Source organism: Thunnus albacares, chromosome 3 (assembly GCF_914725855.1).
Source record: "Thunnus albacares chromosome 3, fThuAlb1.1, whole genome shotgun sequence".
In the NCBI taxonomy this organism is placed as follows: Eukaryota; Metazoa; Chordata; class Actinopteri; order Scombriformes; family Scombridae; genus Thunnus; species Thunnus albacares.
Genome location: NC_058108.1, coordinates 22,056,252 through 22,072,090, shown reverse-complemented (window position 1 = coordinate 22,072,090; position 15,839 = coordinate 22,056,252). Strand labels below are relative to the sequence as shown.

Sequence of the window (15,839 nt, the reverse complement as noted above, 5' to 3'; positions counted from 1 at the left end):
TTAAAAACATTTTTAACAAACATTAACTAAATATTTTCATTGACAATAGATAGCAGTAATACACTTAAGACATTCAGTAAACTGGAAAACTTAATAACTTCATTATGAGTGAAGAAACAGATGTAACAACTCCAGGAGCGGTGGGACACTGAGGTCAAACAACATTTATAAATGAAGATAGGTCTAGAAAATAGGTCATCTTCAGCAGAGACAAGTATACTGGGTCGAGCTTGTAGCCCAGAGATTTTTACATGAATAGTGGCAGCAGGATTATCTTATCATGAGAATGTAGGATATGTGAACAAAGTGTCTGAAAGAAGAGAGAATGTGTAAATTTAAGAAATGGGAGAGTGAGAGCCTGCAGATTGTATTGCAGTCAATGAGAGCGAGATTGTGCTCTCTCTATCAATTAAACTTTTGATATCAAAAACTATAACTCTTATGGGAAATATATTTACATTTTGAGAGAGGAGACGATTATGGCAACATTTTAAGATATGGTACGTGCTTGAGTTAAAACTGAGGGAGTGAGACATGTTTAGGATTTTTTTTTTTTGTGAGGTATAAAAAAATCTCTGCACTGTGCCTGATGATGTCACACACTGGTGAGATCTGAAAACTGCTGTAAAAACCCTTCACTTTGGACTTAAAGTTCTCCAAAAGTACAAAAGGTATCACAACACAGAATACAACTTTGAATATTCAAAGTTTTGTGAACGGTTTAAAATTTGAATGGGGTCTGTAGGATGTCCGAGAAGTTGAGTTTCAAAGTGACAAAGGTTCCAACTCAGTTGGATTATTCATCCCATAGACTGCCATTATAGATTTTGATGTTTTAAAAATGAATATAAAATCGGAACATGTAGAAAACAGAAAAGTAATAGCACACATCTGCTGAATGAGCTGCACAGTTTGACATTTGAATGGTTTTTCTAGCACAAAGTATGAAGCAGTTGAAACGGTCCAAAAAACGTACAGAATGTGTAATAAGAAGAAGTGGCGGAATAATAAAAAGCGAGAGGCGATCACGCAATAATGTGGTAACTTTTGTGCGGCAGAATTAATCTTGGATCTGTGGTGCACACATACTTTGAAGCATAAGGTGGCGGTAATGCACCAAATACACTGGTTTCCAAGCGCCGTTAAAAAAAAAAAGAAGAAGACAATTGACAAAAAACGTAGAAGAAGAGGCGTTGGCCCGGCTGCTGGAAATTTAACACGGAGAAGAAATAACGCTGTTAATGGGATGTTTTGTTCAGTTATGAGGTAAAAAAAAAAATCTAAATAAATGCTATAGCATGCGGATTAATATGACAATTAAAAGGTTAAAGTATAGTATGTTAACTAACTATACAGCTATGATTAGCGTGTTTAACTAGCTAGCTTAGCTTAGTGGGATGCTAACGAAGGCTGTATTATTTACATTCCTTTCTAGCAAACAGCATCTAACTATTGTCATTTGTTGCTTACCAGCTGAGTTGGTAAACAATAGTCAGGTGCCCAGATGAACATTGAAATAGGGTTTTCTTGCTGTAACTCTTGATCACACTGGCTTTTAGAAGAGTGAGAGAAGTCCCGCTTACTGTTTCTATACTTCCACCGCAGCTCAACAGGGAAACACTGTCCGAGGAAACAAAAAGAGGGAATTTGATGCTAAAAGACTGTAAATGTGGCAGATATCCACTTGATATGACCAACTAACTAACTCAGACTGCTGAAGCCTCATATAAGCTTCAGATCAACTTTTAAATGCATTTTTACAGAAAAATGACTGTGTGGACACATTGTGGATTTTGGCCTCCATCACTTACATTAAAAACACATTTGAAAGGGGTCTTTTAACAGCCACTATGAACAGGAGGAATGACAACAGAAAGGAAAACCTCCACCAGTGTTCATTTGGGCATCTGACTGTTGTTTTAAGACACACTTGAAAAATTGTGAGCCTCTCCTTTAACCTCTGTGTATCTTTGATTCTCCTCTGCAGGTTTTGAATGCCCCTCTGTATGGGATAACATCGTTCAAAATGCAGCACAGAAGCTGTATGATTGAATAGATTGAAATGCTGGCATAATCTGACACTATTTTACAGACATGCCGTGGTACCGAAACACCAAGCGGAAGTATATATTTTAAACAAACAGTCCAGGATTCATCACACAGGAGCAGTGAAAGTCAAACTGTTCTTGTGTTTTTCATCAGAGAGCTGGTTCTCCTCGTAGACAGAAGCTCAAATTGAGCTGTCTTCATATAGACCATGGTAGATAATCGCTACGCCACAGCCCTTGTCATTGGCTCTGTGCTGAGCCTGTTGGCCACCGTGTACCTCTCTGTGGCTGTGGGAACCCAGCACTGGTACCAGTACAGCAATCCATCAGTCACACTTGAGGGGAACATCACCGAGCTCAAAGAAGAGTTCATCAGTGGGGAGTTTGATGAGAAGACGTACAGCGAGACCATGTTCCGCCTGAACGGCACGCTGGGTCTTTGGTGGAGGTGCATCCTGGTGCCCAGCCGGTCACACTGGTTCAAAGAGCCAGGTATGAATTCCTGCTCAGAATGTTGCATATATACAGCTACAGTGCTGCAGACACCAATTTACATTACAATTACATTACATTCTATTTAATGTAATGTGGCAGACTGACAGCAATAAAAAGTGATGTAAACTTTGTATAGTTTCAATGAAACACAAGATCAAACATAATATGATGAATATAAACAGTGTGGAAAAATGTTTCTAACTTTTGTTTGTATCTTACTCCAAATAGATCAAACCTTTAATCAAAAGTATATATTAATGTTTTATTGCAATATTGATTTGTCAGGTGATGTAGAAACATAATGTATAGATAAAATAATCAGATGTGAAAGTCTGTTTTTGGATAACCCGGTAAATTAATTCCACTCTCTTGTCAATATCATTGTAAACTTCAGTGTTTCTGCTATCAGCTACTTTCACTCTATAGTGACCATTTATTCCAGTTTTTTGTGCCACAGAATCCCTGGTGCATAATATTCTGTTGTTGATATATTTCAGATAACAGATCTTTATTATCTTTATTCTTCATTTGACTTTGTTCTTTTCAACTCTGACTTTAGATCCCAAGATGGAGACGCAGTGTGTGAGCTTCACTCTTCCTCAGCAGTTCAATCCAAAGTACAAACAACCCGGAAACCATAACAGCGAAGAAGATCTGCTGAGAACATGTGAGTCCGGTCTCAAAGCCTCCTGAGACAAATCTGTGACTCTCGGCTTTAAAGATAAACAAATGTTTCCTTCTTTGTGAATGAGTTGATTCTGTGTTGAAATAGTATGCTGATGTACTTTGAACATGCTTGCATTCTCTCACTTGTTTGCATCAAGCTTGGAAGCCAACACGACAGTGTCCTCTTTAAGGAATAATGTTCTTAGTGAACTTTTTTTGACAGCATTTATCACTTTATTCTTTTCTGCTGTACACACCAAGTGGCGAAAGACTTTTAGGCACAGACATACTGATGTATTCAAAACTTAGAATTAGATAATGTTTCTTTATGTGTTAAGGTTTCAAACTTTTTCTGTTATTATTGTGTCTTTGTTCAGACTTGTGGAGGTGCCAGTTTCTCCTGCCCTTGGTGTCACTGGCCTTGGTGTTCCTCAGTGGCCTCATTGGGGTCTGCGCCTGCCTGTGCCGCAGCTTCACCCCGACATTGGTTGTAGGAGTGCTCCATCTTCTCGCAGGTGAGACAAATACATGTTCTAACTATAGACTGTAGAATAAGGAGGCACAACCGTGACAAATTTAGGCAAGAGTTGAGGGATGTTTGCAAGCAGCGACCACCTAAGTGTCACCTGACTGCAACCGTCCCAAAACATACAGTCTCCCCTTTACATGATGAGTTCAGCCATTTCAAATAAATGCCAACAACACATTACCGAACAGTACTGACATTAAAATATGGATACAACCAGTCAGTAATTATCTTTTAACTAACTTTATTGTTTGCATTGTACAGCACCTTGTAACTCTGGTTTTGAAAGGCGCTTTATAAATAAAGTTTACTTACTTACTCACTTACTCACTTACTTACTTTAAGTTGATGCAGAATCTATCAAGTTCACCGGCTAGCAAACACTGCATGGCGTTGCGTTATTTGACACACGTCATTTAACAGCAGTAGCACACACTGGATGGACTGTACAGAGAGTAGAAGTAGTTCAGATATGATAGCCGGGATGTTGGATCAGGGGAGCGAACGTCTTTAAGTTTCAGACTTTTTGCGAGCGATGACCTGCACTGATGCTGAGAAAAAAGAACAGTCGGGTATCTTGACTCATTGACCATGATGACGCCGGTGTGTGAGCTCACATAGAAAACAACTAGTGCACGTGTTTGTACGCATGCAGGATGCAAAATTAACTTTTTTATCCACCGGCCAAATGGCGAGTGAATGTTCAGATTTTACCAGCCACTCAATAGATTCTTATTGTTTTTTTGGCTGGTGAGTGAAGCAAATCTACCAGCCACTTGCCTATGTTACCAGCATTAGTCTGATGGCTTATGCTAATTTTGTGCCCTGTATGCATATCATCAGCTGCCGGTATCTTTTGTCCCCAAGTGCCGGGTTATGCTTGAAAAGATGCAGTTTGTACGACGTATTGTCTGGTGTTATTACATTCAGACTGACATTAGCTCTGTGTGAAGAAACACAGCAACACAACACAGGGCAATTTGAAATTGAACCAGGCTGCAACGCAACATGACGTCATCTGGCAAGGTGCTGTGTTGGCTAATCACATACATGCAAGTTTACGTTCCATAAGTGCCGTGTTTCTGCTCTTTACTTCGCAATTGTTGCAATGAAAGATAAAATATTTGCCGCTGTGATAACTCTCCAGATTTGTAAAGTCCTGGCTGTGAGTATTACAAACTGTTGTGTGGTGTTTTGGTGTCTGATAAGTCTATAAACCCGTAAATCTGGTAACTTCAACTGGACATCCTGGATCGTATTTCATTGTCCCACCTGTACCTTAAATATCACGTCCCCACCATCACAGCCCCCTGCGCTGTTTTAACTCAGGACTGTTTTCGGCGTTTAGACCAGCAGTGCTTCTTGCACTTGGCTGCTTGTGAGGTGAGTTTTTCCGAACACGTCTCCACCTCACTGAGCTGCTCACTTTTACTTTCCCCAACTTATAAAAAAATTTTTTTTTCTTTGCACCTAACATCACGACATGCTGCTGATTAATTACTGCAAAGCAAACACGATATAATCTGTCAGTTATTGTCACCTGCTGAGCTGAATCAGACATATCCTTACGCATCTCAAAGCGTGATCAATTCAGTTATTAAATGATGATCTAAAGAATCACCTCACTCATTAAATACGTTGCTGCGTTATGTATGTAATGCCTCTGTTTGTTTCACCTGTATGTTAATGAAAGTCATTTGTTTTGATGTTAGTGGGGGCTGTCTTTATTTCAGAAAATGGGTGTCTCTGCTATATGAAACTCTGCTTGTGGTAAATACTAAATGAGCTCCAAGGACACTCTAAACCTTTCTTGTGTCCACTTGTCATAAGAAGACCTGTAGTTTAGATTTTATTAAGCTGTGGTGGTTTCTGGTTGGACCACATAAACCACATAAATTCATCCAGTCTAGTCATTCTACTGTCTTTACACCTTCACAAACTCTGTATTGTTTCACATGTGCGTTGTAGTGGCGTTCGTCATTTACATCTCTGCTCTGCTCATCAGGTCTGTGTTCTCTGGGCTCTGTCTGCTGCTTCCTGGCCGGGGTGGACCTGCTCCACCAATATTCCACACCGCCTGAAGGGGTGGAGGGCTCACTGGGCTGGTCCCTCTACCTCGCCCTCATTTCCTTCCCTCTGCAGATGATGGCAGCTGCTTTGTTCCTTTGGGCGGCTAGGAGTCACCGCAAAAACTACACCCGCATGACTGCTTACAGGGTAGCCTAAAAGAGAGACTGCTCTGACCGTCCACTGCTCTTAAGACTTTTAAAAATGGTCCATACAAATGGACTTTTCACTTCCACTAATCTTTAAATATAGAAACATTTCCTTGGTATCACAGGTCACCTACACACTTAAAGCAGGGATAAACTAAACCAGTTTGTAGCTAAATCATCATAAGTGCTGATAAATAGAGGTTTAATAGCGTCTAGTTGTGATATCTTTATTTTCTAGCATCTGTAACCTGTATCTTACCCAAAGCATGTTCTTAATGTATTTAAACATCCAGATGTTATGGATCATTTGTTATATCTGGCGTGAATGGTGTTGGTGTGCATTATTTGATTGCCTTCTTTTTGGTTGCCATTGCTTTTACAGCCACTCATCACCTTACCCTTAACTGAGTTATAGTTCATAAACTTGCACTGTAGCAAATTTTAAACCTGCAGTTACCCAAGTAAGGGTAGCGTTTCTCTAATGCTGCATGAGAAATATCAAATAAGCCTATTTTTCCTTATTTTCAGTTCTATTTTTTACATAATCTGAAATATGGAGCCTTTGCTGTGCATGCCTTTTTTTAAGGTGACATTTCAGTCATCTGTGGTAATTGTTGATTTCAGTCTGTGGTATGTGTTGACTAAATGTCACAAAATGTCACTCACTAAAAATGTAACCACTCATTCTCCATGTTTGTACATCTAATATTTATTAACACGGTTAATTTGAATGCAAAAAAACCTGAAACCTGTGACCTCTTTCTAATATTTAAATTCTGATGTTTCAGCCCCAAGTTGTACTACTGCCATTTGTTGAAGTGAAGAACTACTTAAAATGTTTTTCTTACTCGGGCTGCAGTTTCATCATTTACTCAACTGATTGTTTTGACAGCCAAAGATACGTTTGCATCAATTTCAGCCTTTTAAATGCAAAGTACTTTGAATTACAATGGATTTTTCAAGTGCAAATCATTGAACGCATTATGATTTTACATCTTTACATTTTACATTTGTGTAGAAAATTAATGAATTTTCTATTTTTTGGTGTCAAATTCTAAAATTACTCAAATGTGGAATCGAGATTGTGATGTTTTTGTGTCACAATGTTTTGTTACATGTCTAATGTGTACACACTCTGGCTTTTGTATGTTTCTATGTATTCTGAAGCACACAGTGCTTGTTTCTGTATGAATAAATTTGACTTTTTGCTGAGTTGTAGATTTTTGTGTTATCCTCGTGAGATAATTGGTGAAACTACATCATCAGCCTTCATAGTACAATTATTTAAATATTGTTTTGATAAATACACACTATTTCTAGCAGTATCAAGAGTTAAATTAACACAGCTGCACACAGACACCAGAAATTGGCTTAAGGCGGCTTCATTTTTTGAATAAAATTTTTTTTATCAAAGCTTTTGACAAACATCTTCATTGATTGTATCAACTCATTTCGTACTGTGTGGTATGACTTATGGTTATTTTATTACTGTTTATTAAAGATGTTTTAAGACAAGAAATATAAGCTTTGAATAATAAATCTACTCCCTCTCCCTCTTTATAAATCCAGAGTCTATCAATATGCTAATATTACTCATTGTTCATTTAAGGTTTAACTGTCTCCTACTTCACTGAAAAGTCAAATCTCCATTAATGTGCACTGGAGATTTCAAGTTTCCACATCACACCTGTGCACGTTGCATACTGGACCATGATTGGCTTCCAGTCTAGTTGTGATGTCACAGATCACGCTCGAAAGTTCACGCCTTAAACTGAGCACAGAGAAACTTTCCACTTTAAGCAGATGAATGTGAAAACAAACTGAGCATTCATCATTCAGCTCAGTGAAGCTCAAACATCCAACTGAAGGAACAAGACAAAATAAATATTTTTGAGTATATTTAACAATTTTATATCATTGCAATAGTTTTCCTGGTTGTGAGATCATTTCATTATGTGATAGTTTAATGTTTACAGTGTATCTTCTGCACAGAGTACCAGGTGTAATCAGTCTATTTTATTGATCTCCACCCGGGTGAAGACAATATGAAGCAATTCTGTTGTAAATTTTAAACTGTTACTATAACAGACTAAATAAAGTCCTTTGATACTTTCTCTCTCTCTGCTCTGCATAAAAGTACCTCATCTCTTTTCCTTGACTAACAACCACAAATCATTTGGCAACTGAGCAATCCTTTGACCTTAAAAAAGATCCAAATCAGGTCAAAACACTCTGCTCAAATTGAACCATGTTTCCATTTATTCAAACACAGTTTTTGCATTATTATTAGTGCAAAAAGATCAATATCCTTAGAGTAATTGATTCTAGTTAATATAGATTCAGGAGGTGGAGGATTATAACTCCAGCGCCTGTGCAATATCATTCAGTCAAGTACAACATCAACAACCACTTTGGCACAGTGAGCTCTCTTTTAAGCCTCACAGAGGTGGTGGCGGACATATAATGAGGTAATAGATAATGAGGTGCGAGATAATCATGTTATTGTATCTAGCACCTGCAGAAAATTTGATCATCATTGCATAGTTTAGTGTATTTGCTCCTGAGAATTATGTGAGATCATTTAAAATGTGATTATACATGGAGTGTACACATTATTTCTGTGGTTATGATTTAAAATCTCTCCAGTACATCTTGGTCTAATTCTGTCTCTTTACTCTCAGTTCTTCTTCACATTGACAGACGGGACGGTCAGTGTTTTCTTCTGAGCTAAATGGAAAGCAATCTTCTTCTCGTAGTAGGCACATTCATTCACAAAGAAAGGGTAGAGTTCTTCACCCTCGTGCTTCACCGTCTCCCCATAAAATGACTGGAATAAGGGGTCGCCCGGCTGGAGAAGCTTGAAGTCATTATCCTAGAGAAAGACAGAGGATGTTATAACAGGTGAGTCACCATGCACTCGGGCAGCTTTTGAATGCAAATATGACATTTACTGTTTGGCATAATAGACTCCCGAATAGGTTCTTTGCTTCTTTGAATTCATGTTTGATAATTTATGTTGCATTGGTTAAGTGAAGACCTACAGTTTAATGTATGGATGTCTCTTGTCCTGCACTGTACCTGTAGCTCGGGATGTATGGCAGCAGTAATCTCATTGGTCGTAGGATCCCTCGGGTAGTCTACGCTCTTCACCAAACTGTATGCTTCAACCTCACCTCCTTCAAAAGTAGTTCCTGCAGGTACAGAAAGTGGTGGAAGAAGTATTCAGATACTCTACCAATACAGCAATGTAAAAATAGTCCATTACAAGTAAAAGTCCTGCATGAAAAATCCTACTTAAGTTAAAGTATATAAGTGTTAGCAGCAAAATATACTTATATAGTATTGCAGTAAAAGTAGTGGTTTGGTCTCTCTGACTGATAAATTATTATATATGACATTATTAAATTATTGATACTGAAGCATCAGTGTGTAAGCAGCATGTTACTGTTGTAGCTGCTGGAGGTGGAGCTAGTTTGAACAACTTTATATACAGTTAATTTTAGTCCATTGGTTCCTAGGGGTCGAGCCCCTCAAAGGGTCACCAGATAAATCTGAGGGGTCATGAGATAATTATTGGGAAAGGAAAGAAGAAAAAACAAAGTTCTGATACATAAATCTATTTTCAGTTTTTTGTCTTTTTCTCTAATCTGTGATTTTTGGTGAAATATTGAATCTTTTGAACATTTATTGAAATGAAACCATGTGAGAAGTTTAGAGGGAAAAATCACTATTTGATGGAGCTGTTAACAACTCACAGACATCTGAAATGTGACCCCGACTACACACTGCTTTTTGTAACTTCCAACTGAAATCACATTAAAACTCCAAAATAATGCCAAACATGTTTTTTAAATGTATTAATAGTTTTGTATTAGAATGAAGAAAAAATGTATTTAAAATATCAGAAATGCTACAAGTCTTGGACAGACACTGTGTCACCACAACAGGGATGTTTGAGCAATGACCAAAGGTTTCAGGTATATTCATTAATTAGCTATTTAACCTGATAACAGACATTAGCGGTTCACTTTTCCCTGGTGAATTTTTGTTTGGTGGCTCATTCCTTCAAAAGAAGGAGACTTTAGCAGGAAAGATAATGTGGGTTGTTGTTCAGTCTCTTGTGTTGTGTAGCAGGATGCAATCAGGCTCAGTGTGACCGTCTGCTCTGCCTGTTATCAAAGCCCACATTAACGCTTTATTAAAGATTTGATTTGCTGTATCGAGATAAGGACTCCAGCTACATAAGAAGATGGTGAAACAGAATTTAATTGAAATAATGTAAAACTAGGAGACACAATCAGGAAATTGAAGGATTTAGAATATAAATTTCTCCATTTTGGATTTTTTTTCTCAAATGAGAACACAGGACAAATGATTTACAGAGTGAATATGTATGCTGCACTAGACAAAAAAGGATGTTTAATTTCAGTCAGACGTTGAAGGATTCACCCAAAATAATAATTAAAATATATTTGATCACATTTCATTATTTAACTATGAATATATAGTTTTGTTTTAATGTGGCCAGACTTTGAGAAATCCACTTTTTAGATTTGTGCTGTTACCTCCATCGCATTGAGAGCTGATATCTCAGACCCTCGTCAAATAAGACCAAAACTATTTGTAATTGAGAAAATATATTATTTTTGTTTTTTGGGGTTGTTTCTCACCGGAATTGAATTTTTGAAGCCACTCTATTGTGAGGTCTACCGCTTCCTTCACAATGTTATAGATATCAGCTCTGAGCACTCCAGTGGGTTGAGGGCCAACTTCGATCGCTGCAGAGAACAAGAGAAACAGCTCCAATATTTATTGTTTCAATTCTTTCTTACTTAGTTTCATGCAGATACGGACAGAAATACACTCACACACACACACACACACACACACACACACACACACACATACACTTACCAAAGCCATGTTTGCCCACTGATTCTAGGGAGTAAGCTTCAGAAATTGGTATATCCAGCTGGATTGCTCTCACGGGTGCAGACGTCATCTTGCTCTGAAAACCAAACAAGTCAAATTTAAAAAAGCAACCCTCTCATTCTTACACACAATGATTTTACAACAGCTTTATCCTGGAAGATAGTGAGGTGCATATTAATTTAAGATTCAGATTCAGACCATGATTACATTTGCAACTTTGGTTCTGGAGCATATAAACAACATACAATAAAATAATGACAAAAACAATGACAGAATAATGATGCCTTGCAGGACTAAAGTGTAATAAAAAACTTAACGGAAGCAGATCTTCAAAAAAAGCACCTAATTTACATTTAGCTTTCCGACTATAAAAACAAAATCAACATAGATGGATGATTAAATAGTACTTTGACAAATACTTTTTCATAATGTTTGCATTCTTACATTAAAGTCATTAAAAAAGCTACAGACCCTTTGATTCCTATCAAAGCTTTTTATACTGTATGTATCTTCTCGTGGTGTTGACTTTAAAGTAATAAATAACATGTCTGTAATTCATTCATTTTATTTATTTATTTTCGTGTTTTCAGATACTTTAAATTCCTGTGAATTCAACAAATACATCACACGCCTTTTTTAATTCAATCTCCATGTGGCATTTTTAAAAAATGCAGCATTTTCTGTAAAGTTAAATATAATTTAAGTGGAAGATTTACATTATGAGACCTGTATGTCCAGTATTTTGTTTCTCATAATGGATATTTGGCACCATAACAGTCAACGTCAGAACCTTTCAGGTCATGCAGTCACTTTTTTTGTATTTGTGTGGATGACTCCATAAAGCTCTTACCTGCATATATTTAAAAATGTGCAGGGTGATCCAGTCTACGGAGTAAAAGATGAGGCATAGGCCCATGTTGGCAGTGGTGTTGTGAATGTCACAGACCAGATCCATGGCCTCTTGGCTTCCTTTGGGCCCGAGCAGAGCGTTCAGCTCCTGGGCTCGCTTCAACTCAAGGGGTGTGGAGTCTGTTATTGGGGCACTGGAGGCCAAAAGATGTGAGAAAGTTTTCTGACACATGCATTCAGTTTTTTAGCAATTTTACTTTCCTGCTACAATGCAGAGCTGCTGACTCAAAATGTTACAATGCAATTTTTTTCTCAACTCACCTCAGCAAGGCATTTGTGAAACAACGGTTGAGATCTGTTTCTATGTATCTTCTGCAAGCATCGACAGCCAATGGGTTTGATAGGACGGCAGTTACAGAAACAGATCCAGCCTTATCCACCTTCTGTTTCTGCATTTCTCTCACTATGTACACCCCCGACATCTCATTTCCATGGGTGCCACCACAAACGGCAACACGGGATAATGGTGGGAGATAAACGTGCTCCATCTGTCAGCAGGCAAAAAAAAAAGAGTTAGCTGTTAGAAGAGTGTTGTTCTTTGGTATACTGTATACCCTCTGTGCAACTTCTGAGTAAGCCAACTCCTTTAAAAGCAAAGATAAACACTGACAGTCTGCTGGAAAACTCTTTGAAATGTAAACACGTTTTACATAAACCAGTCAGTAGACAGTAATGTGTGACTGGATGGTGAAATCAGGTTCAGCCTGTGGGCAGAAACTGGGGTGAAAAGTACAAAAGTCTCATCAGAGGACAGTCAGTGAGTCATTTCACATAATAAGTGACTGACCCAGAGGAGATCTCAGCGGATCTCTAGATAAACATAGTATCCAGATGAAGATGATGATTAGAATTTATGCAGGCACTGTTAAAATGTTTGATGTTTGAACATTGTCTGTGAATGATTTCATAGAAGCCTTCCTGAACACCAAAAAACTGTTGTTGTCTGTTTACTCTTCCTGTTGTCAATACGTTCAGTAAATGAGGTTATAAACAGATAACAGCTAGTCTGACTTTTGTTGTTTGTTTGCTAATAGAAGTAATAAATCCTAAGTGTTTCTGAAGGTTATGTAAATCTCAAGATAATCATTGACAGGGACGAAAGTCTCAAAAACCGTCTTTTGAACACTTAAAGGTTATTTCTTACAAGCTACATGGTTGTATGTAACTGACATTATATCTAAAGTGACAAAATGGGAACAAACAGCTGCTGGAATGACAAATAGACACAAAACTCTCCTCCTACAGTCTCACTGTGTATGTATGTATAAAAAAGTGTTAAACAATGTCTGCGATATTTAAGTTTTAGATTTCTATTTTCATGGTTTTGGTTGGTTTATAATTAAATTGTGAATTGCATCATGAATCCCGGTTCTTGAATTTAAGTTGAGTTTAAAGTGAAACAGTAAGCAAAATAAATTTAATGTTCTGATTTAAATGGAGGGAATTACAGTTGACACAGTTATTGATGCAGTTTAAATGATGCGGTTTAAACTATTAAATTACATACATCTAACTGTGTTTTGTAAAGCAAACACATCAAACCTGTTAAACACCTTAAACATACATAAACTATTCTTCAACCATTTGATTCTGGGAGAAAAATAAAGGATTCTTATTGACACTACATTTATACCACTGTTGCAATACTGTGAGAGTTCTTTTCCTAATTAGTGTGATATTAGTTTGTTTTATGGGTATTTTGAGAGCCCTGTTTGTTCTGTGACTTTAAGAGAAGAAAAGGGGCGAAAGAAGGGTGAGGTAACAGTCGACTGAGCAAATTTAAATTTATGGCAAAAACAGGTCAAACCAGAAAACACAGAGAGGTACACAAAGTATCAGTGCACACAAGCTGTAGGGAAGAGTATGTAGTATTTTCCTGAAACCGGAAACCATCAAGCAGTTTTCAGTTATTACAACTTCTCTGTTTATGATTCATACAAGTTAACAAAGTGTTTTTTGTCAGCTCAATTTTTAAAGCTTGAAAGCTTTCAAAGTGATAAAACATGATCTTTTAATAGTTTTCTTTTTTAATAGGAGAAGAGTAAAGAGAAACCAGATTTAAATCCTCTCTTTTCATAGTTTTAGCCAGGAATCTGACTGCTATATGGACATGTTGTGGTTGTGCAAGGACCTCTTACTGCTCAGTGTCTTAAGGTCAACACTAAAAACCACATGGGATACAGCTGCTGTTAGAGGCCCCAACATATTGAGAAAATTACCTCACTGTCCTCTCTGAAGTCTCTCTCTAAAACTCCCTTTTATACAACTGCAATTAAGATTTTACACATGGGTTGCATCTAATACACATACAGTATTACCGTATTTATACATCAGATTCATAATGTGGACAGATTCACACTGATTCTGTATGTTATTTTCATAAATACAGTCTGCTTTTCAGTACCAAAAAACTGCACTGCCTGAACACTCCAGTGTTGTGCCTGTCATACACACTGATATATTACCAAGTAAACAGTCGGATCTTTATTTTACAACATCAGCTGTCAAAGCTCATAAACTGCTATATACTGTCAGCATTCATTTAATTGAAAATGTAACATAGATACCTGGAAACCAGTGGTAGAATGTAACATTTCATTTAAGTACATCTACTCGAGTACTGTACTTACTGTAAGTATAATTTTATGGTACTTGTACTTAACTTAAGTAATTTCATTTTATGCCACTTGATACTTCCACTCCTCTACATTTCAGAGGGAAATATTGTACTTTTTACTCCAGTTATCACAGTTATTTGACAGCTTTAGTTACTTTTCAGATTCAAATTTAACATAAAATAACATAATGATGAGCTTATAAATTACACCGCATTATTAAAGATTAAACCAGTGGTTCCCAAACTTTTTGGCTTGTGGGCCCTTTACAAAAATCAGTTTGTATTTGTGTCTCTGTCATGTTCCAGATGTCTTTGAGTTGTTTGCAGTTACACCATAGAGACATTTCACCTCACGTGGTTTCAAATAAATAACTGTTTGAGGCCCAAAGAGGTTAAACTCACAAAAATGCAAAGATTAAAGAAAAGTTCTGAAATATTAATCCAAGTGTATGTAGCAGAACTATATATTTTTTTCTTTTCTACTCAATCAATCATCTCAAGGCCCTTGAGAGATTTATCTGGTTATGCTTACAAAGCAACTAGCTCGACCTCCAGCAGCTACAACTATAAAATGCTGCCTATGCATGACTCATCAGTTTTAACAATGTACTTTGTTAAATTTATTTAGTATATCAGTACTTTTACTTTAGTACTTTAAGTGAATTTAGCTGGTACTTTTACTTAAGTTGGATTTTAAATGCATGACTTTTACTTGTGATGAGGTATTTGTACATGGTATTGATACTTTTTACTAAAGTAAAGGAGTGCTTCTTCATTCTGCACTGCTGAAAACATTACATTTCTGATAAACAAAGTGCTGAGTGTAGAGCACACACCTGTCTACCAGCTCTGCACAGCTCAGGTTATGCAACAGCACAGTGAGAGAAACATAAACATGTAAATGAATTCAACCATCAAAAAGTGCATGAAACATAAGTATTCTACAAGTTCAAGTCTACAAGCTCAGCAACATATTTACCTCCATATACTTTACTCGTCTTACCTTTCTGCCAAAGCTCAGCCCTGTTCGGCACTCTCTGAACTTCAGTAACCTTTGAACTTAGAGGGAAGCCTTATCAGGACAGTAGTGCAGTATTAATAACCTGCAAGCAAAGCAATCTACATTAGACACTCCTGTAAAGCTACTTTCCAGTCAGAGCTGTCAGCCATTCACATGCACAGGCATGAATGAACGCAGAGACGAGCAGATACAGATACAGGCTGTCCCAATCTACAGCCCGTCCCTCTTGCTTTGTGTTACTTTCTCTTTCCTGTGGGCCTCCTCCTCTTTCTGTTGCTTCAGCTCAAATTTCAAGCAGTTAAGTAACAGGAACTCGCTCTCTGAAATTATATTAATAATAACAAAGTCCATATTCACAGAAATGTGAGATAGTTTCATTTAACACAGGCAGGTTTTAATTGAAGAGTAT

General features: G+C 37.3%; 2 protein-coding genes across 3 annotated transcripts; one reads left to right on the top strand and one right to left on the bottom strand.

The window, feature by feature from the left end:
• The first annotated feature begins 1,145 nt into the window (after nucleotides 1-1,145).
• On the top strand, nucleotides 1,146-7,163 carry cldnd1b (claudin domain containing 1b). 2 transcript variants are annotated; one of them, XM_044347010.1, is made up of 5 exons: nucleotides 1,146-1,266; nucleotides 2,203-2,540; nucleotides 3,103-3,210; nucleotides 3,587-3,724; nucleotides 5,741-7,163. In XM_044347010.1, the coding sequence occupies exons 2-5, from the start codon at nucleotides 2,258-2,260 to the stop codon at nucleotides 5,959-5,961; spliced, it is 750 nt and encodes a 249-aa protein (XP_044202945.1). In that variant the 5' UTR covers nucleotides 1,146-1,266; nucleotides 2,203-2,257; the 3' UTR covers nucleotides 5,962-7,163. The 2 variants fall into 2 exon arrangements, with proteins under 2 accessions (XP_044202945.1, XP_044202944.1); XM_044347009.1 differs by having other exon boundaries at nucleotides 1,161-1,266; nucleotides 1,988-2,540.
• A 1,024-nt stretch (nucleotides 7,164-8,187) lies between these two features.
• Nucleotides 8,188-15,618, bottom strand: LOC122972560 (N-acyl-aromatic-L-amino acid amidohydrolase (carboxylate-forming) A-like). Its single transcript, XM_044339754.1, has 7 exons — nucleotides 15,413-15,618; nucleotides 12,054-12,280; nucleotides 11,734-11,926; nucleotides 10,866-10,959; nucleotides 10,622-10,729; nucleotides 9,030-9,142; nucleotides 8,188-8,823 (listed from the first exon to the last, which is right to left on the bottom strand). Exons 2-7 carry the CDS (start codon nucleotides 12,278-12,280, stop codon nucleotides 8,629-8,631), a joined length of 930 nt encoding a protein of 309 aa, XP_044195689.1. The 5' UTR covers nucleotides 15,413-15,618; the 3' UTR covers nucleotides 8,188-8,628.
• Nucleotides 15,619-15,839: the final 221 nt, after the last annotated feature.